The sequence below is a fragment of the Vulpes lagopus genome, chromosome 2 (assembly GCF_018345385.1).
Source record: "Vulpes lagopus strain Blue_001 chromosome 2, ASM1834538v1, whole genome shotgun sequence".
In the NCBI taxonomy this organism is placed as follows: Eukaryota; Metazoa; Chordata; class Mammalia; order Carnivora; family Canidae; genus Vulpes; species Vulpes lagopus.
The window spans coordinates 71,649,427-71,672,031 of record NC_054825.1 but is presented as its reverse complement, the minus strand read 5'-3'; the positions used below and the strand labels follow the sequence as shown (position 1 = coordinate 71,672,031).

The window sequence follows — 22,605 nt, the reverse complement described above, 5'->3', positions numbered from 1 at the left end:
AGGATCGCGCCCTGGGCCAAAGGCAGGCGCCAAACCGCTGCGCCACCCAGGGATCCCTATATACCATTTTAAATGTCAAAACTTTGATATGCATCTTACTGGATAGTTGAGTATATAGGAGTAAAGTTTTCATTTTAGATTTTTGAATTGAATAATGAAGAATTGATGGCTCCTGTCTCAGCTTCCCTTTCCCTTTCCCTACCTGGTCACCATAAAAATAGCCCTCTACAGAGTTGATAAGACTCAGCCTCCATACTCTGATTATAGTAAAAGAGAAATGGCAACAACATAGAGAAAACATATCAATGTTATTAAGTTCTGTAGCAATGACCATAGCAAGCAATAAAAGGAAGAACGTGGGGCACCTGGCGGGCTTAGTCAGTAGAACATGCAACTCTTGATCTCAGGAACATGAGTTTGAGCCCCAGTTTGGGGGTAGAGTTTACTTTAAAAAAATAGCGGGGTGCCTGGGTGACTCAGCTGGTTAAGCATCTGGCTCTTGGTTTTGGCTCAGGTCATGAGCTTAGGGTCCTCAGATAGAGCCCAGCATGGAGGGCTGTGTCTGGCTCTGCACTTAACAGGAAGTCTGCTTGAGACTCTCTCCTTCCTCTGCCCCACTTCCCCATTTGCACATAAAATCTCTCTAAAATAAATGAATCTAAAAAAAGAGTGGAGAAAATGGAGATAAAGAAATAACAGCACTAGGAAACAACTGATGAGAATATGATTGTCTAGCTTCTGCTAATAATACATTCTTGCTTCCTTTGCTGTATATGCCATTCATTCTGTCCCCACAAAGGTCTTATGAGTATGAAAAGGGCAGGGAGCACAGACCCTCTTGCTCCACCTATAGTAGCCTTGATTTCTCTTTTTTTTTTTTTTTTTAAGATTTTATTTATTTATTCATGAGAGATACAAAGAGACAGAGACATTGGCAGAGGGAGAAACAGGCTGATGTGGGACTCGCTCCCAGGACCGCAGGATCACGACCTGAGCCAAAGGCAGAGACACTCAACCACCGAGTAGCATCCTTTGATTTCTCTTTCTTAGAATGTTTGAAGACTATTTATTTCTTGCTTCTTCCATCCTCAAGAATGGCAGAGTGGGTAGTAGGAAATGGCTTGTAAGCTCGTTTGAGATGAAATGGCTTTCCCCAGTAAGAGAGTTTGCCTTTACCCTATTCCTTATGTATATTCTCTTCATCTGGAGGTTGGTAGGGGATTGGTCCTGGATCTTTTAAAATAACACTTATTCTCCATGCCCAGTTATAAGAGGTCTTAACCCACTGCACTAATGGATACAGATACCACAGAAGGATTTTCATTCTAATTTCTCTTTTACCACATCCTAATTTGTTTCTCAGTCTAGAACATTAAGATTCAAACAGGCATACTTCTAGTAAGCCCACACAGGGAGCCTAAAGCAGGTAAAAATTTATCTTTCATAGCAGCAACAACTTAAAAAATTGCAGATGTATTTTTGGTGGGGGGAGCCACATGAAGAAACACTGGGTACTTTATAGACATAATTTTTATTAACATCGTATCCCTGAGAGGCAGATTAAGGTGTAAACATTATTCTGCTTTACAGAAAGGGAGATGGAAACACAAGACATCTGGAACCAGAATTCAGATCTGCTGATACCCCAACCAGTGCTTTTTACACACAACTATACATAAATATACTAAAGACAGTAATCGCTCATATTAAAAAACACATTTAAAAAACACACTTAACCATCTTAAATCCTGAGGCACTGCTTTAGACTGGTGTTTCTTCTATCTTCATGTCTGCTTAGGCCACATAATTGAGATACCATCTCCTCCTAATAAATGTTAGGACATTTTTTGTAGTAGGATCCCTCAATACCAGAACCCTAATCAACCTCTCATCTAACACAGCAAGCTATGAATTACAGAATATTCTATCTCCCTACTCTTCTTCCATATCTCATTCTGGCCACAGGACTCTGATAAATGTGAATATGAAACAGCTACTTATCCCAGGCCTTAGCCATCTGTTCACATTCCTTTTTCCTCAGACCTGCCCATTAAAGTATTTTCTCAAGATACTAGTTTCTGACCTTTGTTTCTTATAGGAGCTAGTCCCCTCAGACTGCTCATTCTTCCCCAGTGTGAGCTGGCTGTTTCATCAATAAGTATAGCACAGTACCTGATTTATTATAGGTGGATGAGATCACCACCTCCAGATCTGCCTCTGGCACTCCATATTCCAGTTAAGGCAGTTCTCTACCTTGTGCATAGCCTAGATCATATTCTTCCTCAATTTTGTGCTCCTTCAAGCTTTGTCTAACTTTCCTTAGAGTCTGTCCTTTGCCCTCGGCTCCATCTGCATAAAACACCTTGCTCTCTATTTCCCCATTTCTCACCCACTCAGTACTCAGTTTTGTGATTAGTTTTGTAAAGTTCATCCCATCCTGATTTACCCAATAACCTTCCTTTCTTTGAACACTTGCTGTTTCATGAAGCCTTCCTGAATAAAGAGAAGAAAATACCTCCCAGATTTTTCTTATAAAAAACTATAATGTATTAGACCTTAACATTTATGCAAAATGTTACTAGATTTCTAGAGTTCTCTAAAACTGTTGCAGCTCTACATGTGCACTTATTATTTGTCCATGTCAGTCATCTGTTCTAGATTGTAAGAACAAGGACAGGGTGTGTTTACCTTGTGCTGTACAGGGCTCATCATACTACTAGGAATATGAGCAATTAATTCAATACTATTTGATTATACAGAATCACACTCGTGTTTGAAGAGCTTTTAAAAACATCTATACAGGTGAATATTTGCATGTGCATGTGTGTGAGTATTGGCAACTCCACTGACCAAAGATAATCTGTCCTCCTTGCCATTAGGGTAAAGAGTTGTTGGCACAGAGCCATTTATTTCATAATCCATGGGTACATGGTAGTGGCATCTGCTCAATGAAGGATAGTATTGAGCACCCATGGAGTGCTGTATAATACTAAACTAGGTGTTTGGTGTGTGTGGAATGCACAATCCCCTACTGGCAGCCTTAACTGCTTTCTTTCATATCAGCATATCCAGCTTACTTGCTCTTTGCACTTCTGGACCAGAAGGGACAGATGAAACTCAGATAAGATGGAACAGAAGAAAAAAAATCAAACTAGATGCTCTAAATGTACTATTCTATTCCAGATCTTCTAGGGCTTAGAAGAAATTAAGAAATCCAGGGTTCACACTTCAATATATAAAGTTTACACTGTTTTCCCATCTAGAACACCTAGGCTTTTGACAAGAGGATTCATAGGTCAGAACCAAGATGGATATCAAACTCTCCTTTAAGGTAAATGAAGAGTGTGCCTGACAAATATCATTCTAAGCACAGGCTTATACGAACAGGAAGAGCCACAGTTTTGCATTTCCATAATTGTATAAAAAGACCCACTCAATTAGAAAAGTCTCACAGCTTCTCCCTGAAATGCTGTGATAGGTTTTTCCAGTTGAAATGCAGCTGAATAACAGGATAAATAAATACATGCCATCTACTATGTCCTCTCTATTACAGGAACAATATAGACACTGAGAGGTAAAGGTGTTATCTGTCATTTCCAATGTAGGCAAGGAGAGGGACTGAAATCTTCTTTTCATTCTTAAGATGACTATCTTAGGAATTCGTAGATCCAGGAAAGACTTGGGAACAGAGTGGGGTAAATCTTAAGAGTGTTTCCTAAGCTAGTTGGGCAGAGGAGATGGATCTCACTATTGGAAGACTTTTTCAAACAATTTCACTGCATTTATCTTTTCTTTAAATTCTCAGGGGCTTATTACTTAGGTGTTGACTGTGACAGAAGTTTCTCTCGTGTATGGATCTCTCGGTGCTTATTTAGAGCAGAACTTTTACTAAAGCACTTGCCACAGTCATGACACCCATAGGGTTTCTCTCCTGTGTGGGTTCTATGATGTGCACGTAGGTCAGAACTTTTACTGAAGCTCTTTCCACAGTCAGGACACACGTGGGGTCTCTCTCCTGTGTGTATCCTCCGATGTGCACTGAAATGAGAACTGTTGTTGAAGCTTTTTCCACACTCTTCACATTGATAGGGCTTTTCTCCTGTGTGGGTTCTCTGGTGAATTATAAGGCTTGAGCTCTGATTGAAGCGTTTTCCACACTCACCACACTGATATGGTTTCTCTCCTGTGTGGATTCTCCTGTGGGTGATGAAATTTGAACTGTCACGGAAACTTTTTCCACAGTCAAGACACTTATAAGGTTTCTCTCCAGTGTGGATTCTCCGGTGTCTAATGAGGCGTGCACTCCGACTGAAGCTTTTCCCACAGTCAGCACACTTATATGGATTTTCCACTTGATGAGATATCTGATGCACGAGGTGGGAGTTCGGACCAAAACTTTTGCTGTATCTGAGATATTTACAGGGTTTTTCTCCCAAGTAAGGTCTCTGATGATTTAGAACTTTACCTAAACTCCTCTCTGGGAGTGCTGGTTTTCCCCTTCTCTCCTCTGGGGTATTTTCCCACTGTTGTCCTGATCTATACTCACTCTCACCACCTTTACCTTGAGTAAGACGCCGGGAAACTTTCCTTTCAGACCTTGCAAGTAATGTTCTATGTAGTTGTACTTCCTCAGAAATATCTCGTTTTAGATACTCTTCGTTATCAAATCCAGCCTCAAAACCTGATGTAAGAATAGAATTTATTTTATTTATTTATTTATTTATTTATTTGATTTTATTTATTCATGAGAGGCATGGGGGGGGGGGAAGTGGGGGGCAGAGACACAGGAAGAGGGAGAAGCAGGCTCCATGCAGGGAGCCTGATGTGGGACTCAATCCCAGGACTCCAGGATCACGCCCTGGGCCAAAGGCAGGCACTAAACCGCTGAGCCACCCAGGGATCCCCAAGAGTAGAATTTTAAAAGTTACCCATCTCCTCAATATTATGTGCTGGGGATAAGGCAAATATCACATTAGATGATTAAAGATAAAAATTAAGGAGCACTGGATCCCAATGACTACTACCAATTGGAATTCCAATGTTTTTACTCCTCTACTTAGTAATCTATCACATGCTTCTCATTTGTTACAGAGGCTGATTAATACATTCTTTTAACTTTTCCTGGATACCCACAATCTTCAGAAAATCCTCTCAGTATAACAAGGAAAACCTACCAGATTTAAGATAGGTTCAAGAATGTCCAGGAAAACTCTGAGAAACTTCTATATCCAAACAGAACTAAATGAGTCCTCCTCCCCTCAAATTCCAATATACATCAAGAATAAAAACAGGGGGATCCCTGGGTGGCTCAGCGGTTTAGCACCTGCCTTTGGCCCAGGGCACAATCCTGGAGTCCCGGGATCAAGTCCCGCATCGGGCTCTCTGTGTGGAGCCTGCTTCTCCCTCTGCCTGTGTCTCTGCCTCTCTCTCTCTCTCTCTCTCTCTCTCTCTGTGTGTGTGTGTGTGTGTGTGTGTGTGTCTGATGAATAAATAAATAAAATCTTTAAAAAAAAAAAAGTGAACTTTTAAAATCAACTTCATCTCACTATGGGTATACAATGTGCTACTTGGTAGATGTTACCTTTCATACTCCCTGCTAGGTAAACTGCCTAACAGTTCAGCTGTAGATGATAACAAATTTAGAAAGTCTGCACCCATCAGACTGATGCTGTAGTATGAGAAGGCAAGTCAGGTGAATAATTTATATCCTTCTGAGTTGCCTTAATAAAAAGGAAACCTGAAAAAAAAAAAAAAAAAGAAAGAAAGAAAACCTGGAGAAGAGAGAAGGTAGAAGGTAGTCACAAGAATCCATGAGAGCTGGGTATAGAGGCCTGTCTCCTGGTCTTTAGATTCTTGATTTTTCTCCTAAATCCTACTGCCTCCCCGTTGCTACTTAAACCTTAAGAAGTAAAAGGATCTTACCACTGGGGCTCTGGAATAAGACTGGAGCACGAGTCATGACAACCTCCAGGGGTACCTCAGTATCCTCTTCATCATCCTCAGAATCTTCTTCTATGGTCTCTTCTGCCATGTCGGCTTGCTTCTCAGCTTCAGTCTCACTTGTCTCCTGGATGGGGCAAGAGGCTGTCTCTTCTTCCTGGCTGTCACTGGGTGGGGCAACAACCCTGGCACTCACCAGAGCATCCATCTCTTCAAAGAAGGGACAGGTCTCTGGTGCTTGGCCATTCTTGACTTTCCGATAGCTGGTTTGTAGGCTTTTAAACTTGGTCCGACACTGCTCTGGTGTCCTTAAAAATCCATATTCCCATAACCGCTCAGCCACTGCTCCATACAACTGGCTGTTACGGTGACAATTCCGGAGGGCTTCGTAGAACTGAGTTTCACTAAGAATTGCAAGGTAAGTCTTTGTCTCTTCATAGCCCCAGTGTACACCTGCCACCAGAAGAGAAATTTTAGCACTACTTAATCCAGGGCTTTACAGCCTCAATTCCTCAGTCCTATCAAGTGCATGATGAAAAACCACCTAAGCTTGTGCTCCTAAGTGAAAAAGTAAAAATACTTCATGTTTCCAAAATCTATACAAAGTAGAGGGAAGGGAGAGTCAAAGTGTCTTCCTCCCACTTGACATCCAGCTGGAGAGGACAATGCTTCCATCATCCTCCAGTCACTGCAGGTAAGAATTGGAAGACAGAGAAAAAGTGGAAAAAAGATGAAAATAATAGCAGCTAGCATATGTGCCATGTCTCTGGTTTACCTGCATTTATTCCAGTAATAAAAAAGAATGAAAGAAAAAAAATAGATACTGAGAAAGGAAAAAGTAGAAGATAGGAAGACAAGCCTAGAACAGAATTGAAGTAACACCACACATTATCACTGCTGCTGTGCCCCATTTTACGAGTGAGGAAACAAGTTTTGAAATGGCCAGATAACTATCCAAGGTGACCCAGGTGATGAGTGGTCAAGATAAAAAAGCCCCAACTCATATTTCGGTGTTCTTTCCATAACAACATGGTTACACAAATTATATCAACAGTAATAAATAATACTTAAAAACAGTTCCATGGGCAAATAATATTTCAACAAAGTGTTTCTTACTATGTGTGTTTATGTGTTATGTGTTTACTATGTGTGTATATGTGTTACTATGTGTGTTTCAACAAGGTTTCTTACTATGTGTGTTGCGAATCTCCTCTAGGAGATTCTTAGAAAATGTTTCCCCAGCTTTGGGCAGTCCTTCACTATGCTATGCTAAATGAAAACGAACACAAAAAATAAATTGATGTTGAGAACTGGGGAAATATAAAGCATCAGTTTGTTTAAGGTGCCCAAAAAATAGTCTCCTTAAAGATAGTATAGTGTAGGGCAGCCCCGGTGACGCAGCAGTTTGGCGCCACCTGCAGCCTGGGGTGTGACCCTGGAGACGTGGGATCGAGTCCCACATTGGGCTCCCTGCATGGAGCCTGCTTCTCCCTCTGCCTGTGTCTCTGCCTCTCTCTCTGTGTCTATGAATAAATAAATAAAGTCTTTAAAAAAAAAAAAAGATAGTATAGTGTAGTGTCAGGTTTTTCTCAGCAGTCAAAGATTTTATAAGCAAGAAAAAAAAAATTTAATAAATGGAAGGAATGATACTCTTTTTTAAGAGCTCTTAAAAATCTTCTGAGTACTTCTTTAAAATATCTAAAATTACTCCCTATTACTTAATATTCCCACAAAAGAGAATGAAATACACATAGAACTGAGAAGTGCCTCTGTGTTCTCTATTTAAGTGACAAAGCTGAAGGCAACATCAAACTTCCTGACTACACATGCTGTCTCATAACTCCTCAAATCTATTCACAGAACCCCAAAAAGAAAAGCTTCTTACCACTTGGGCTTCGAAAAAGAACAGGTGCAGTCGAGTTTTCAGGGTCTTGAGGCAGGGCCTCCTGGCCCATTTCATCACTGCCAGACTCTTCAGCCAAAGCCTCTTCTGCTTCCTCATGCTGCCAGCCCCCTTGCCCTGGCTCGTCAGTCTCAGGATCACTGCCCACCAGGCCAGAGTGAGAGGCTGCCTCTTCCAAGCCGTTACTGGGCAAGGCAATGACCTGGGCACTCATCAGGGCCTCCATCTCTTCAAAGAAGGGGCAGGTCTCAGGTGGATGACCACTCTTGACTTTCCGGTAGCTCTTCTGGAGACCTTTAAACTTGGTCCGACACTGTTCCAAGGTCCGAAGGAAGCCATACTCTCGGAGCCGCTCAGCCACAGCCCCATACACTTGGCTGTTTCGATGACAGTTTCGGAGCGCCTCATAAAACTCAGTCTGACTGAGAATTGCAAGGAGAGTTCTGGTCTCTTCATAGCCCCAATGTACACCTGCTACCTTCTCGTCCTCAAAGCCCCAGTAATCCTGGTCCACCCAACTTCTTCTCTCTCTCTTAGATGATAACAGATCAGCATGCATTTGTTTATCTCCTGTGTGACTGCCTCTTGGGAGTTCCTTCTCCTTGGAGCCCAGATCAGGGACCCATGGCTCTCCTTGCTCCAACCTGGAGACCACACCGGATTTAGGAAATGGAAATCCTGCTTGCAGGGAAGTAAACAAAGGATATCATAATTTGGATTGATCATAAAAACACCTGTGAGTTCAGACCTGCCTTTTTTTGAATCCAAGAGGCTTATAAAAGAAAGTGTCTAAGGAAGTGTTTTCAGAAAGTTCAGTGGGGTGGAGAAAGTGGAGAAAATACATAAAACCTCAAAAAAGAATATTTTCCAGAGCAGGGTGACAAGAGAGGAAAAGGTTCCGTTTGTGTGTTCAATGCAAATACTTCTGTTCCATGTTGCTCCCTAGCCTTCCTCGCCACTTACAGGCAGGTCTTGGCACTGCTGGGAACAGTCACCTCCTATCTCCTATTAGTTTTCCACTTGGTGCTAGAGAATTAAACTCAGAGTAATTTCAAAAACAAGGAGAGTAGGGGGGAAACTTCAATTCATCCATTTCCTTCACACGGTCACTAAGTTCTAAGGATTTTTCCCTTAGAATATCCTGCTCTGTTCTTCCTGCTACCATCCAAATCTAGACCCTTTGTCCTCTCACACCCGGATCACGGCCACAGTCACTGTCCTACCTAACTTCAGGCTCTAGCTTCCTCAGCTCAACCTTAACCCGAGTGCCTACCATGCACCGTCCATTCATATCAGACTCCTCTCCAGAACACAGCATATAAATTATTCATCACTCTGTGCCTCTCCAAATTTAACCCATTCTATGAGAAGTTGTATTTGCCAAAGCACCCCATGAAACCTTCCCTACTGCCCTCCCTCATCTCCCACTCTGCTGAACCCCTACTACAGTCACATGAATTGAAGAACAAGTCACTGTTTGGCATGGTTTCCATACAGTTAGGTTCAGTACATACTTGCTTTCAATCACATGCTAAGCTCTTTGAGAATAGGCACTTTCACTTATTGCAGAGTACCTTGCAAGGCATCGGAATACATGGCAGATATTCAAAAGATTAATTCTGCAAGTCTCTGTGTGGGGTTGAGGGATTGCATCCGGATTACTAAACAGAGACCATTACAAATGGCTGAGAAGGCTAGCTTCTTGGATGATAAGATCAGAATTCAAAACAACCAACAAGTAAAAGAAATGATTAAAAAAAAAAAAAAAAAAAAAGCCAAACAGATAATATGGAGTTCAACCAAGTGCAAAGAAGAAAAACAAGTTCTACACAATCAAGTACAACAATAAGCACTAGGCACAAAGACAATGGGGAAAGTGGTAAGAGTCCTGGGAGTTACCAAGTAAACAATAATCACCAAATAATTACTTGAGCTGTACTGAAAGAAAATGTAGTGAAATTCTGAAGTAAAATTCCTACTCTGCCCCTATGTACCAGACCCTCCCTGGAATAATATCATTTAATTCTCCACAATAAATGTGATATTTGGAAGACTTCATTTCCAAGGGAGAGTGACAAAAACTTAGTAGGTCTACAGAATGGAGCTTCTGGGGAAGAGCTTAAAGAAACAACATAGTTCAATTTGGAGAAGGAAAATGACTGAAAGGAGGCTGTGCCTTCAAGTATACAAAAGAATTTTTATCTGGAAAATACTGACCTAGTATCATCATTACCAAGGGGAAACAAAATAATTCTAATTCTGATAAAAACTAGGAAGCCATCCTCTGGCAGACTTGTTAAAAGAGGAAATATAAGAATACTACATCAGAGAGCTAAACTACATACCTTTAGGTCTCCCAACAACTGCATACTCTACAATTTCAGCTCATTTCCTGAAATCCCTTTCCCACTCACTACTCCCAACCCTACTTCCCAATTTAGAATGGCATCCTATCTTCCCATATGAATCTACTCCTCACCGCTCCTTTGAAAAGGTCTGAGCTTCTCCTTTGGGTTCATCTGCTCCTGTGGTCCCAGGTCTGGGCTTCTTGCCCTCTCTTTCTTGGTTACACCCCTGGGCTGGGGTTCCACTGACTCCTGCCGAACACTTAAAAACTCTCGTGATGATTTCAGGGGTGTCATCTTCTCCAAGCGCACTTCCTGCCCCTTCACAGAGACTGTGACCTAGAAACAACCCCCATTAATCGTCACTGCAAGGTTATAATGAGGGGCATTCCCAGAGGAGATTACTTAATATCCCAAAAGGGTTCATCCTTTTGGGACTTGGCTAGGTTTGGTGGGGGGAGGTGGTTTGACAGTAAACAAGGGTCTTTCTTATGTCATTAGATATTCTGCAGCTGGAACTCCAGAAAGAAAAGATCAAAATAATGAACCCACCTACAAGCTAAAAAATAATTCCCCTTTCTTCCCTCTTAAGTAAAAAACTGTAAAACTATGAATAACTCATTATGACAGGGTAACAAAGGTACACCCAGGTAGCATCTCCAGATAAGCTCTATCTGAAAAAGTTACCCGTTCCAGGACCTGTAGTATAAGCATCACCAAAGGAGATTGTGCCCCTCTTTAAACCTGTCGATACCTTAATGTGGCCCTTTATCCTTGCCCCTTCCCAGTCACACACTTCTTAATTGCCCCTCCCTTCTCACCGAACGTCCAGGTCTTCCAGGCTCTCTTTCTAAATCTTCCACCAGAGCCACTGCCTCCTCTCCACTTTCTGGACATTGCTCCTGTACCCAATTCTGGATCTCCCCAGGTAAGATGGTCAGGAACTGCTCTAGCACCAACAATTCTACAATCTGCTCCTTGGTGCGCACCTCCGGCCTTAGCCAACGACAGCAAAGTTCCCAGAGTTGGCTGAAAGCCTCCCGGGGCCCAGCTACCTCCTGGTAGTGAAATCTCCTGAAGCGCTGTCGGAAGGTCTCAGAGTTAGTGCCATTCCCTCTCAGAGTGGGTTTGGCCATCATTCACAGCGAAAGCAGCTCCCCTCCACTTAAGGGTTGGAGGGCTTACACCTATTTTCCCATGTCCTTGGAGAATCACCTGCAGATGAGTCTCTCAACTGTAAGAAGAGTTTCTTCCTAGGGTAGAGAGAGATGGCACTATCAGAAGAAATAAACTTGTATGTCTAAAGTCTTGCCAAGAGCTGGCCTGCCTTCCCGTATACTCCACGTGGCCATCTGAGGTAGCACCAACTTGAGGACGGCAAGCCAGAACTGAACATGAAGGAGAAAAGACCTTTCAAAGGCTGCCATTTCTGGGTGACTCCCAGGGCAGCCTGGGGAGGCAGCTAAGAATGAAGTATTGTCTGCTCTTCTTCCACCTCCCCCCGAACCTGATCCCATTTAGCTCCCTGACCAATGTTGCATAGTCAGTCCGAACCATATGGGACACCTGGCCTTAAGAGGATCTAAAGGCAAGTGACCCTCCTGCTGGAGGCAACAAAGAGCCTCTGTCCAGCGGGTGGCAGCTGGTCTCCCCCAGTACCTCCACGGTCTTTCCGGAGGCCCTTTGCATCCTCCCCTCCCCCTCGGACCACACAACTACCAGTTCCCACCCGGGACAAAAATCAAGCACTGGATACTGGGTCTTTGTTTTCCCTCACAGCGGAAGTAACCGCTCAGCAACTATTCGGGAACTACTGGCGGGGAAACCTCGCGCACTGGGAAGACTGGTTTTGGTTCCTGACGCGAGGGCCGGTGGGCGTGGGGAGTCACACTGAGTTGGTGGAGAATGGGAGTCCGAGGGGGCGGTAGTAATGGGTCTCCTGAGGACGAGTTCGGTTGCTGGCCAGGGGCTCCGAGTGCTGCGGGGTTCGCGGGAGCGGAACTCGGCTCAACGAGTGGCGGGTGCGGGATTCCGGCCTCTTTGTCTTCGCTCCCTCCGGCCAGGTCACTCTCGGAGCCGTCGTGCGGTGCCTCCAGAGGCCTCCGAAGGGCTAAGGCGCCCTGAGAGCACCCTCCAGCCACCCCTGGGAGCGTCCCCTTCTCGGGGCCGCCCCTCAACCCACTCGCATCTCTGCCCCCGGGCCAGCCTCACCCTCTTAGGGTCGGGCCCCAGCCCCGGCTCTCCAGCCTCCCAGTCCGGCTCTCAAACCGGAAGTCCGAGCGGGCGACTCGGGCGCCCAGGGCGCATGCGCAAGGGCAACCACGGAGCCTTCTCCAGCGGAGCGCCGGCAGGAGCGAGTGAGTGGGCCCCGCGGAGCGCGGCACACTTCCGGGACGTGGGGCGCCGGTCCCGTCCCCTTTCCCGTCCGCTCTTCCCGCAGCAGTTGTTTCGCCACTTGGGATTCAGGACGAACCGCCTGTCCCCGGGGCCTGTGCGCCCTTCAAGAAGGCAGCATTCGCCTCCGTGGTTCCCTGGAGGACCGTTGGGGGAGGGGGCGACGGACACAGGGACTCGAGGTCCGCCTTGGGAATGATCCACGAACTGCTCTTGGCTCTGAGCGGGTACCCAGGGTCCATTTTCACGTGGAACAAGCGGAGCGGCCTCCAGGTACGGCCCGGCTCCGAGCGCGGGAACTCGGGAGCGCCGGATGGGCGGGCCCGCGCCAGGCCCGGGGGAGGAGTCTGCAGGCTCGAAGGGCGGGGCTTGCGGGCGCCGAGATTTCGCCGGGCGAGTCCGCGGGCGGGTCGCCGAGCCTGTGCGGAGGGGCGTCCGCGCGCGGTACCTCACCTCGAGGGGCAGGGCGCAGGCCTGAGGTGGCGCCCGGTGGGCCTCGCCTGCGGGGAGGAGGAGGGAGCCGGCGACCCGGCTTCAGGTTGAGGTGTCTGAGCGAGAGTTGCTAGGGAAGTGGATGTAAAGGTGAAGGAGGCGCTTTCACCCGTTTTCACGCTCACACAGCTTTAGAGCGGGCTGTGGAAGCTGGTCCAGATACATGGCGCTTCACACACCGTAAGGGGGCAGCCAGTTCTGTTGACTGAAAAATGGAGTGTTTCTCTCATTACTCCTTTCGCAGGAAATTTCTGCACTAGGAGAATTTGGAAGGGGTTTTCATGTAACCAGGATGTAAGAGGAGGAAGGTACGATATGCCTCTCATTTAATCTTCACAGCCACTTACCTCCATTTCACAGATTGACTCCCTGTATCTGGTAGCTAGGAGTTAGCGAGCTTGGTCTTGAATCCCATGTCCGCTTGCCTCGAGTATCTGTACTGTTCTTTTCTGCTGCTTTCAGTAATATCCAGCCCTCTCAATAACTTAGGTATTGTTAGCCCCCGTTTACAAAAGAAGAAACTGAAGCTCAGAGAAATTTATGGTGACTAGTCCTGGCAATGGCAGGATTTGAGTTTAGCTCTGTCTGATCACAAAGTCGTGCCAGTTCCAAACCAAGCAACAGATTCTTTTTATTTTTTCATTTTTCTTTATATATATATATATATATATATATATATATATATATATATATATATTTTGCCAAGCAACAGATTCTTAATTATAGAGAACACACTGATGGTTACCAGAGGGGAGGAGAGTGGGGGAAATGGGAGAAATAGGTGATGGGGATTAAGGAGTGCACTTCTTGGGGTGAGCACTGGTGGTGGTATGGAAGTGTTAAATCATTGTGTTGTACACCTAAAACTAGTATTTCACTAAGTTAACTGGAATTTAAACGAAAACTTAAATAAGCCATGCCTGTTCTTATAAGAATTGGCGGTTTAGGCTGTGAAAAAGCAGAAAAATGACATTCTCAATGTACAAAGCCTATAAGTTAGATTCCCCTCATTATTTATTTTCCCCTGTAAAACTAGCACAATGACAGACATATAGGAAGAAGATGCTTAGGAAGTATTTGTGGCAGCTTGACTATCTGAAGTAAAAAGATAACAGAGTATAGGGAAGATAGCTGTCTTCCTTTAATTTTTTTTAAGTTTTTATTTATTCAAGAGAGACAGAGTGAGGCAGAGACATAGGCAGAGGGAGAGAAATTAGAGTTCTTGTGCATTACTGGTGGGAATGCAAAATATTGTATACTTTCTGCAGAGCAGTGTTTTTCACATTCAAATAAAGGGAAGAATTGTTATGAATACCTAATATTGATAAAAATCATTTTATTATAATATTGAGTATGTGCACACATTAACCTAAGTATAAACTGAAACATATTGCTCTTAAAAAACTATAAAGCCAAGTATTTGTTACAAAGTAAACAAAACTACCAAATGGATAAGTTCAGAATAACACTAATGCATGTTTTCTCAGCCTTGGCACTACTGACCTTGTGGACTGGATAATTCTTTGTTGTGGGGGTGGTCCTGCCTATGCATGATAGGATGTTTAGCAGCATCCATAGCCTCTACCCACTAGATGTCAGTAGTACCAGATAAAATCTTTAAAAAAAATTCTTCTTTGCCTGTTTAGTACAATATTCACTGTCATGTAAAGATGGCATCCACAAAATACAGTACTCACAATATAAATATGTAATATGATCAGTTCCTTGGGGACAGTAACTACATCTGATTTTGTTCATTTAATCTCGGGCTGTTAACACAGTGCTTGGGATAAATAGGTGTTTGTTTAAAGTTGATCTTCCAAAGAAGATATACAGTGGCCAATAGGCAAATGAAAAGATTATCAGTATAGCTGATTATTAGGGAAATGCAGATCAAAAGGACAAATGATACCATTTTATACCCATTAGGATGACTATTATAAAAAAACAAACAAACAAACAAACAAAATGACAAGTGTAGGTGAGGTTGTGGAGAAATTAGAATTCTTTTTTTTTTTTTTTTTAAAGATTTTATTTATTTATTCATGAGAGACAGAGAGAGGCAGAGACATAGGCAGAGGGAGAAGCAGGCTCCATGCAGGGAGCTTGATGCGGAACTCGATCCCGGGACTCCTGGATCACGCCCTGGGCCCAAGGTAGGCGCTCAACCCCTGAGCCACCTAGGTGTCCCCCCACCTTTTTTTTTTTTTTAAAGATTTTATTTATTGATTCATGAGAGAGGCAAAGACATAGGCAGAGGGAGAGAAGTTAGAATTTTTGTGCATTACTGGTGGGAGTGGAAAATGGTACAGCCCCTGTGGAAAACAATATGTGATTCCTCAAAACAAGTAAACAGAATTACAAAGTGATCCAGCAATTTCACTTTTTAGGTATACACCTAAAAAAAGCTAAAGAAGGGATGTGAACAGATATTTGTATACCCCTGTTCATAGCAGGATTATTCACTGTAGCCAAAAGGTAAAAATAACTCAAGTGACCCTTGACAGATAAATTGGATAAACAAAATGCTGCACAAACATACAATGGAATATTTTTAAGTCTTAAAAAAGAAGTAAATTCTGACACATGTTACAACATGGATTAACCTTGGAGACACTATGCTAAGTGAAAAAGCCAGTTATCAAATGACAAATATTGTATTTACACTTATTTGAAGTACTTCAAATGGTCAAAATTATAGAGACAGAGAGAAGAAGGGTGGTTGCCAGGGGCTAGCAGGAAGGGAAACTAATGTTAAATGGATACAGAGTTTCAGTTTGGGAAGATAAAAAAGCTCTGGAGATGGATGGTGGTGATGGATGCACAACAGTGTTAATGCACTTAATGCCACAGACAGAACTGTACATATAAAGATGGCTAAAATGGTAACTTTTATGTTACATGTATCTTACCACAATATAAAAAAAATTTTGGTTGAATGAGTACACTCTCCTACTACCTTTTTCTACTTGAACTGCTGTGAAACCTTTATAAAGTATAGTAGGTTATTGTTTGGCATTCATTTCAATTAAGATAATACCCAGTGAAATGAAATACCAAATACAAATGAAAATATAGACACTATGTTTATATGTCCAGGTATATGGTGCTTTTATAGATTATAGTATGTTACATTAATTTTATTTTTTAAATGAAAATAAATTTTAAAACTTATAGGGAATTTGTTAATCTTAAGAATATGTCTGAGAAACCCCTGGAGTCTACAGATCTTGGTTTGAGCAGTATCACTAAAGAGACATTGTTAAAATCAAAATCTCCATATACCTGGGGTGCATGGATGGCTCAGTTGGTTGAGTGCATATGCCTTTGGCTCTAGTCATGATCTCAGGGTCCTGAGATCAACCTTTCTGCTTAGCAGGGAGTCTCCTTTTCCCTCTGCCCTCTTTCCGCTGCTCATTCATTCTCTTTCTATCTCTCAAATAAAATCTTTTTAAAAAATATTTATTTATTCATGAGAGACACAGAAAGAGAGAGGCAGAGACACAGGCAGAGGGAGAAGCAGGCTCCATGCAGGGGGCCTGATGTGGGACTCGATCCCGGGACTCCAAGGTCACCCCCTTGCATCTGCAGAAGGCAGATGCTCAACCACTGAGCCACCCAGGCATCCCGTCAAATAAAATCTTATAACAAACAAATCCCCATGTCCTTATAGGCCATCCCTGGAAGATTGCATAAGAAACAAATAATAGTAGCTACCTGTGGGGAGGTCGACTTATTTTTAATGTACAACATTTGGTAGTATTTGAATTCTTTACCACGTGTTACCACCTATTTCAGTAAACAATTAATTAGATCAAGGATGGAGAACAACACCTTTGTAGCAGTTTGGAATTTACCAAGCTTAAATGGGCATCTGGAGAAGGGAAGTGATTCATAGTATGAAGCATTTGAAGCACATCAAAGATATGCAGGCATCAGTGTTTTTAGCCTCTTCCTCTTCCTACAGGTGTCACAGGACTTCCCATTTCTCCATCCAAGTGAAACCAGTGTCTTGAACCGACTCTGCCGGCTGGGCACAGACTATATTCGCTTCACTGAGTTCATTGAACAGTACACTGGCCATGTACAGCAACAGGTAGGCTGCTGTTCCCAGGGAATGGACACCTCCAGAGGTCAGGAGTCATGTCAAGTTTTGAGTGAATCCACTGGTAATTGATATGAAATAAGTCTCAAGGTGTTACGTATTTCTCATCATTGGAATTACTCAAGTGAGGGCCAGATAACTGTCTAGCTCAAACAAGGGAGAAGATATACACAGGGACCAATTTAGGCAAGTTTGTATAAGAGAAAATATGCTTTGCCTGAGTTTTAGGAGACCTGAGTTAAATCAGTTTGAGCTGGACCAGAGTTCCAATTCCAGTAAAAGCACAATGCATCATTTCAGATCTTTTTGCCATTTTGCTTCTAACTTCCTTAGTCACATGGACGCAATCAACTAAAATCTTTGGGCTTCATTTTTCTTATTTGAAAATGAAAGAGTTAAATCAGAGAAAGTGCTTGGCACATAGTAAGCACTTAATAAATATTATTAATATGAATTAATTGGAAGTGTACACTATTAATTGTGATTAATGGTGTAGAGGTCAAGGTTTTGTGTCCTGCTTTATCACTTACTAGCCATAGACTGCTTGGCAGTAACCTAATGCTTAGTAACTACGGCTCAGTTCACTTATCCATAAAATAGGATAAACAAATTCTTTTTTTTTTTTTTTTTTTTTATTTATGATAGTCGCACAGAGAGAGAGAGAGAGAGGCAGAGACACAGGCAGAGGGAGAAGCAAGCTTCATGCACCGGGAGCCTGACGTGGGATTGGATCCCGGGTATCCAGGACTGCGCCCTGGGCCAAAGGCAGGCGCTAAACCGCTGCGCCACCCAGGGATCCCCATAAAATAGGATAATAGGTGGAACCTATCTCATAGGGTTGTGAAGATTAAACAAGGTAATTCATGCAAAGTGCCTGGCACATAGTAAGCACTCATATTTTTTTAAAGAGAAATTTTAAAGTTCCCTTTTATTTTTAACAGTCTGTAATTCTGTCCATGGTAAGTAAAAGGATTACTGAATTGTGTAACTCTGATTCAGTATGACTGTTGCCCAGTTGATTCTGGTTGAAGAGAAAGGCAGGGACTTCTAGAAAGAGAAAGGAAGGATTCCTGAAATAATGCAGTCAGTACTTTCTGTTTTATAAGTTGGTTGTCAGACTTTTGGTGGATGGACATCAATGGGGCAGAGTTTTTGGAGAATAATACCTTATATTTTCATCTCTGGGACAGGGATTCTGATTCTCTCAAAAAGATTTTATTGCAAATATATAAGCTAAATGTGAGCTTAAAATCTAATCAATGCCATTTTGCTATAAAATCATATTAATGAGGGCACATGAATTATCAGAGTTGCAACCCATATATATATTTATGTAGATGAAAAGGCCTTTAGTTTTAATTTTTACAAGTAACGCTTAAAAGAAAAAAACCTGTCCTGTACTCCTGTGACTATATGGATTTTATCTTATATAATATGTGAATTCCTGCTTTCCCAAATTCTAAAGATATCTATAGTGCCTCTTTTTTTGGAACAGTAAAAAGCATACTTAATTTCTCTTTCATTTAGTGATAAATGAAGACATTCAGTTCTCTGGAATGACACAGGATCAAAACAAAATTGGCTGGTTGTACGCCCATCTGGTCTGTTTCACCCTATAACCATGCCAGTCTTATTATAGCTGTGAACCTTTATCTTCAGGAACTGCTAGTATCCTTTGCAACATCATCCGACTACACTCTGCCTCATAACCCCAGAGTCCAAGTTTCCTACCCCATTTGTTGTAGAATTCTGTGATTGTATCTACTGCCAACAGAGCCTGATCACCCAAGTCAGTACCTAGCTAGAGAGGCTGGTCATCATAGCCTATAGTCAGCTTCCTCTGCCATTCCCTGTGTAAAATACAGAAGAGGCTCTTAGAAAAAAATGCAGGTCTCCTGAAAGCCAAGCTGTATTTGTCAGTAGGCTCTTGGTGAGAGTCTAATCACTTCTTATGTTGACTAATCAGATTCATGCTCCTGCTGAATTACCAGACAGGAAAAGAGACGTTAGAAGGAGGATTGAGGTTATTTTATTTATTCAGTGAATATTTACCCTGTGTTCAAAGAACTGTGCTAGAAGCTGAAATACAAAGATGAATAAAGTATGTGTCCTGCCTTCATGAAGCTCTTGGTCTAGAGAAGGGGGTGTATAAACAAAAATAGATGCTATGAAAAGCATAGAGACACTATGAAAGCAACAAAGGGGGAGCGATTCGTTTCCTAGGGAGAGTTAGGAAGGGCTTTAAGAAAAGAGATGCTTGAGTTGGGGTCCTGTAGGAAGAGTAGATATTTGTCACAAAGATGAGTACACAGTTAAAAGTGGAACACATCCAGATTCATAGGGGTGAGAAATAGAAGCAAGGCACATTTGGCAAACTGTGGGTAGTTTGGAAATGAGAATGTGATGTTGGAAGCAGTAAAATATAATTTTAGAGAGGTAGTTAAGGGCTCAAATGTAGAAGTCATTGTATGCCATGTAGAGGAGTTAAGATATTCTGGGGTGGGTGCCTGCGTGGCTCAGTTGGTTGAGCCTCTGCCTTCTGCTCAGGTCATGATCCCAGGGTCCTGGGATGGAGCTCTGCATTGGGCTCCCTGCTCAGCAGGGGTCAGGGGGCTGCTTCTCTCTCTCCCTCTGCTGCTCCCCCTCCGTGTGCTCCCTCACTTTGTCAAGTAAATAAATAAATAAAATCTCAAAAAAAAAAAAAAAAAAAAGATATTCTGGGGCAATAGGAAGCTACCAAAGGGATTTAAGCTGAAAGTCTTAAGGTTAGTTGTGGAAAAATCTCCACTGACAGTATGAGGTACTATCTGTTTGTTTGTCTTAGAGATGGGGAGAGAGAGAGAGAGAGGGAGAGAGAGAGAGAGAGAGAGAGAGAAGGGCAGAGGGAAAGAGAGAATCTTAAGCAGGCTCCACACCCAGTGCAGAGCCCAGTGTAAGGCTCAGTCTCACAACCCTGAGATCATGACCTGAGCCGAAATCAAGAGTGACACTCAACTGACTGAGCCACCCAGGAACCCCCTTCCTGATTGTTTCTAACATCTAGGCTGCATGGCAAGTTAAAATATTATCACATTTTATTTTATTTTTTTTTATTTTTTTTTTAAAGATTTTATTTATTTATTCATGATAGTCAGACAGAGAGAGAGAGAGAGAGAGGCAGAGACACAGGCAGAGGGAGAAGCAGGCTCCATGCACCGGGAGCCTGACGTGGGATTCGATCCCGGGTCTCCAGGATCGCGCCCTGGGCCAAAGGCAAGCGCCAAACCGCTGCGCCACCCAGGGATCCCATATTATCACATTTTAAAAGGCCAAAACTCCAAATCTGCTCTCTAGTTGAGTTTTCCTCTCACTAAAGGACTGCTTTGATATGGAATCATTTAAGCAAAAACAATAACACTAAAAAATAAATAAATAAATAAATAAATAAATAAATAAATAAATAAATAAATAAAATAACACTAATAAAGGATAATGTTTTGCTCAGGTTTTAGAGTCTGAACTGTGAGGTTGAGTTCTCTTTGTTTGATTTCAGGATCACCACCCATCTCAGCAGGGCCAAGGTGGGCTACATGGAATCTACCTAAGGGCCTTCTGCACAGGACTGGATTCAGTTTTGCAGCCTTATCGCCAAGCACTGCTTGATTTAGAACAAGAGGTAAGAGAGAAGATACAGGAAAGATGTCTCTGGGACAGCTGATTAGGGCATGTTCTCGAATTTGAGATGTCCTTTGATGTGGTCAGGTAAAGAGAGAGCTATTTTCTGCATGGCTAAAGGGTACAGTGTTCTCTGTGATTGCCCAACCTATAGTCAAAGTGGCATGCAAATCATGGCAAAGGTTCCTGAGTGAGTTTATCAGAGCCCTAGCTTTGTTTTTTGTCACCTGAAAAATCAGAATTAATAATCTATAAACTATCAATACTTGATAGCCTAAAACTAACACTGAGCCCATTCTCAGATTCCCATCTAGTTTTCAGAGATCAAATAGATTCAAGGTTTTTTATATGGAGCCCTAATTGCAGTGTTTTTTGTTGCAGTTCTTGGCTGACCCCCATCTTTCCACATCACATGTCAATTATTCCTTGGATCAGGTATGCTGTCCAAATAATAAAATGCTCGGATATCTGTTGATAATGTTAGAATAATCTAACTTAAGGGGTACTGGCTGGCTCAGTCAGTGGAGCATGCAACTCTTGATCTCAGGGTTGTGAGTTTGAGCCGCATATTGGGTGGAGGGATTACTTTAAAAAATCTTTTTTAAAAAATGAGGAATTAAAAAAAAGAGTGGGCGCCTGAGTGTGGCTCAGTCAATTAAGCATCTGACTCTTGATTTTGGCTCAGGTCATGATCACAGGGTCTGTGAGATCAAGCTCTGCATCAAGCTCTGCACTGGGCATGCAGCCTGCTTTGGATTCTTTCTTTCCCTCTGCCCACTCCCTCTCTCTAAAAAACTTTTATTATTTTTTAAAGATTTTATTTATTTATTCATGACAGAGAGAGAGAGAGAGAGAGGCAGAGACACAGGCAGAGGGAGAAGCAGGCTCCATACAGGGAGCCTGATGTGGGACTTGATCCCTGGTCTCCAGGATCACGCCCTGGGCCAAAGGCAGACGCTAAACCACTGAGCCACCCAGGGATCCCTAAAAAACTTTAAAAATTAAAATTAAATCTATTTAAAAAAAGAATATAACTTAAGACAGTATTTTTTAGAACATTTTTCCTTCTGGGTTCAGAGCCCAGCATTTTATATTTTGTATGCTTTCTGAGATTAGAACTGTTTAGAAAGCTCCAAATTTAATTAAAATCTAATGTCTGATATTAATGCCCTATGTTGCCTTTAATATTAACAATTATGCTAGCCTTAGAAATAGGAACTGTTTCTTTTGCTTTTTCTTTTTTTTTTTTAAGATTTTATTTATTCAGAGAGAGAGAGAGAGAGAGAGAGAGAGGCAGAGGCAGAGACACAGGCAGAGGGAGAAGCAGGCTCTATGCATGGAGCCCGATGTAGGACTCGATCCCGGGTCTCCAGGATCACACCCCGGGCTGCAGGTGGCGCTAAACCGCTGAGCCACCAGGGATGCCCTGAAACTGTTTCTTTGGGTCATTCTCTCTCTGCAATCAACCACCCTATCAAATTGCCTTAGGATTCTAGATCTTGGCTGTTCTGTACTATTGCCATCTTTATGCTAAGTGGGACTATTTAGAAACCTAAGCATTTCCTGAGTCAATTTTTTTTTCCTTGTATTTAATTGTGTACCCTCCTAATTATTCTCTGTTTTGCAGTTCCAGCTCCTTTTCCCCTCCGTAATGGTTGTGGTAGAACAAATTAAAAGTCAAAAGGTGAGAACTTTTCTTTTTTCCTTTGCTGTGTTAAGCGCCAAGGATATATTCATAATTAACTTTGCCTTACTTTCTTTTAAAGATCCTA

The 22,605-nt window shown here is 42.6% G+C and overlaps 2 protein-coding genes across 5 annotated transcripts in view; one reads left to right on the top strand and one right to left on the bottom strand.

Annotated features, from left to right (window-relative positions):
* Positions 1-1,512: 1,512 nt before the first annotated feature.
* Positions 1,513-12,476, bottom strand: ZSCAN29 (zinc finger and SCAN domain containing 29). Of its 2 annotated transcripts, none has more exons than XM_041744331.1 (6): positions 12,400-12,476; positions 11,010-11,441; positions 10,323-10,527; positions 7,826-8,521; positions 5,923-6,393; positions 1,513-4,681 (listed from the first exon to the last, which is right to left on the bottom strand). In XM_041744331.1, exons 2-6 carry the CDS (start codon positions 11,325-11,327, stop codon positions 3,813-3,815), a joined length of 2,559 nt encoding a protein of 852 aa, XP_041600265.1. In that variant the 5' UTR covers positions 11,328-11,441; positions 12,400-12,476; the 3' UTR covers positions 1,513-3,812. The 2 variants fall into 2 exon arrangements, with proteins under 2 accessions (XP_041600265.1, XP_041600266.1); XM_041744332.1 differs by lacking the exon at positions 12,400-12,476 and adding an exon at positions 12,024-12,316.
* Positions 12,477-12,518: 42 nt separating this feature from the next.
* The window catches only part of TUBGCP4 (tubulin gamma complex associated protein 4), a 38,285-nt gene continuing 28,198 nt past the window's right edge, over positions 12,519-22,605 (top strand). The window contains exons 1-5 of one of the 3 annotated variants that reach the window (XM_041744333.1): positions 12,519-12,855; positions 17,042-17,170; positions 20,712-20,834; positions 21,215-21,268; positions 22,461-22,517. In XM_041744333.1, the coding sequence (XP_041600267.1) occupies positions 12,778-12,855; positions 17,042-17,170; positions 20,712-20,834; positions 21,215-21,268; positions 22,461-22,517 (441 nt within the window). In that variant the 5' untranslated portion in view covers positions 12,519-12,777. Of the gene's footprint in view, positions 12,856-17,041; positions 17,171-20,711; positions 20,835-21,212; positions 21,269-22,460; positions 22,518-22,605 lie in introns of those variants that run through there. The other 2 variants (XM_041744334.1, XM_041744335.1) reach the window with 2 other exon arrangements.

Excerpts from the sequence above, each read along its gene's own strand:
- ZSCAN29 (XM_041744331.1), bottom strand. The coding sequence starts at position 11,327 with ATGATGGCCAAACCCACTCTGAGAGGGAATGGCACTAACTCTGAGACC. Across the intron at positions 10,528-11,009 it reads CTGGAAGACCTGGACGTTCG|GTCACAGTCTCTGTGAAGGG; the intron begins GTGAGAAGGGAG and ends GGTTGTTTCTAG. Across the intron at positions 4,682-5,922 it reads CTTATTCCAGAGCCCCAGTG|GTTTTGAGGCTGGATTTGAT; the intron begins GTAAGATCCTTT and ends TTCTTACATCAG.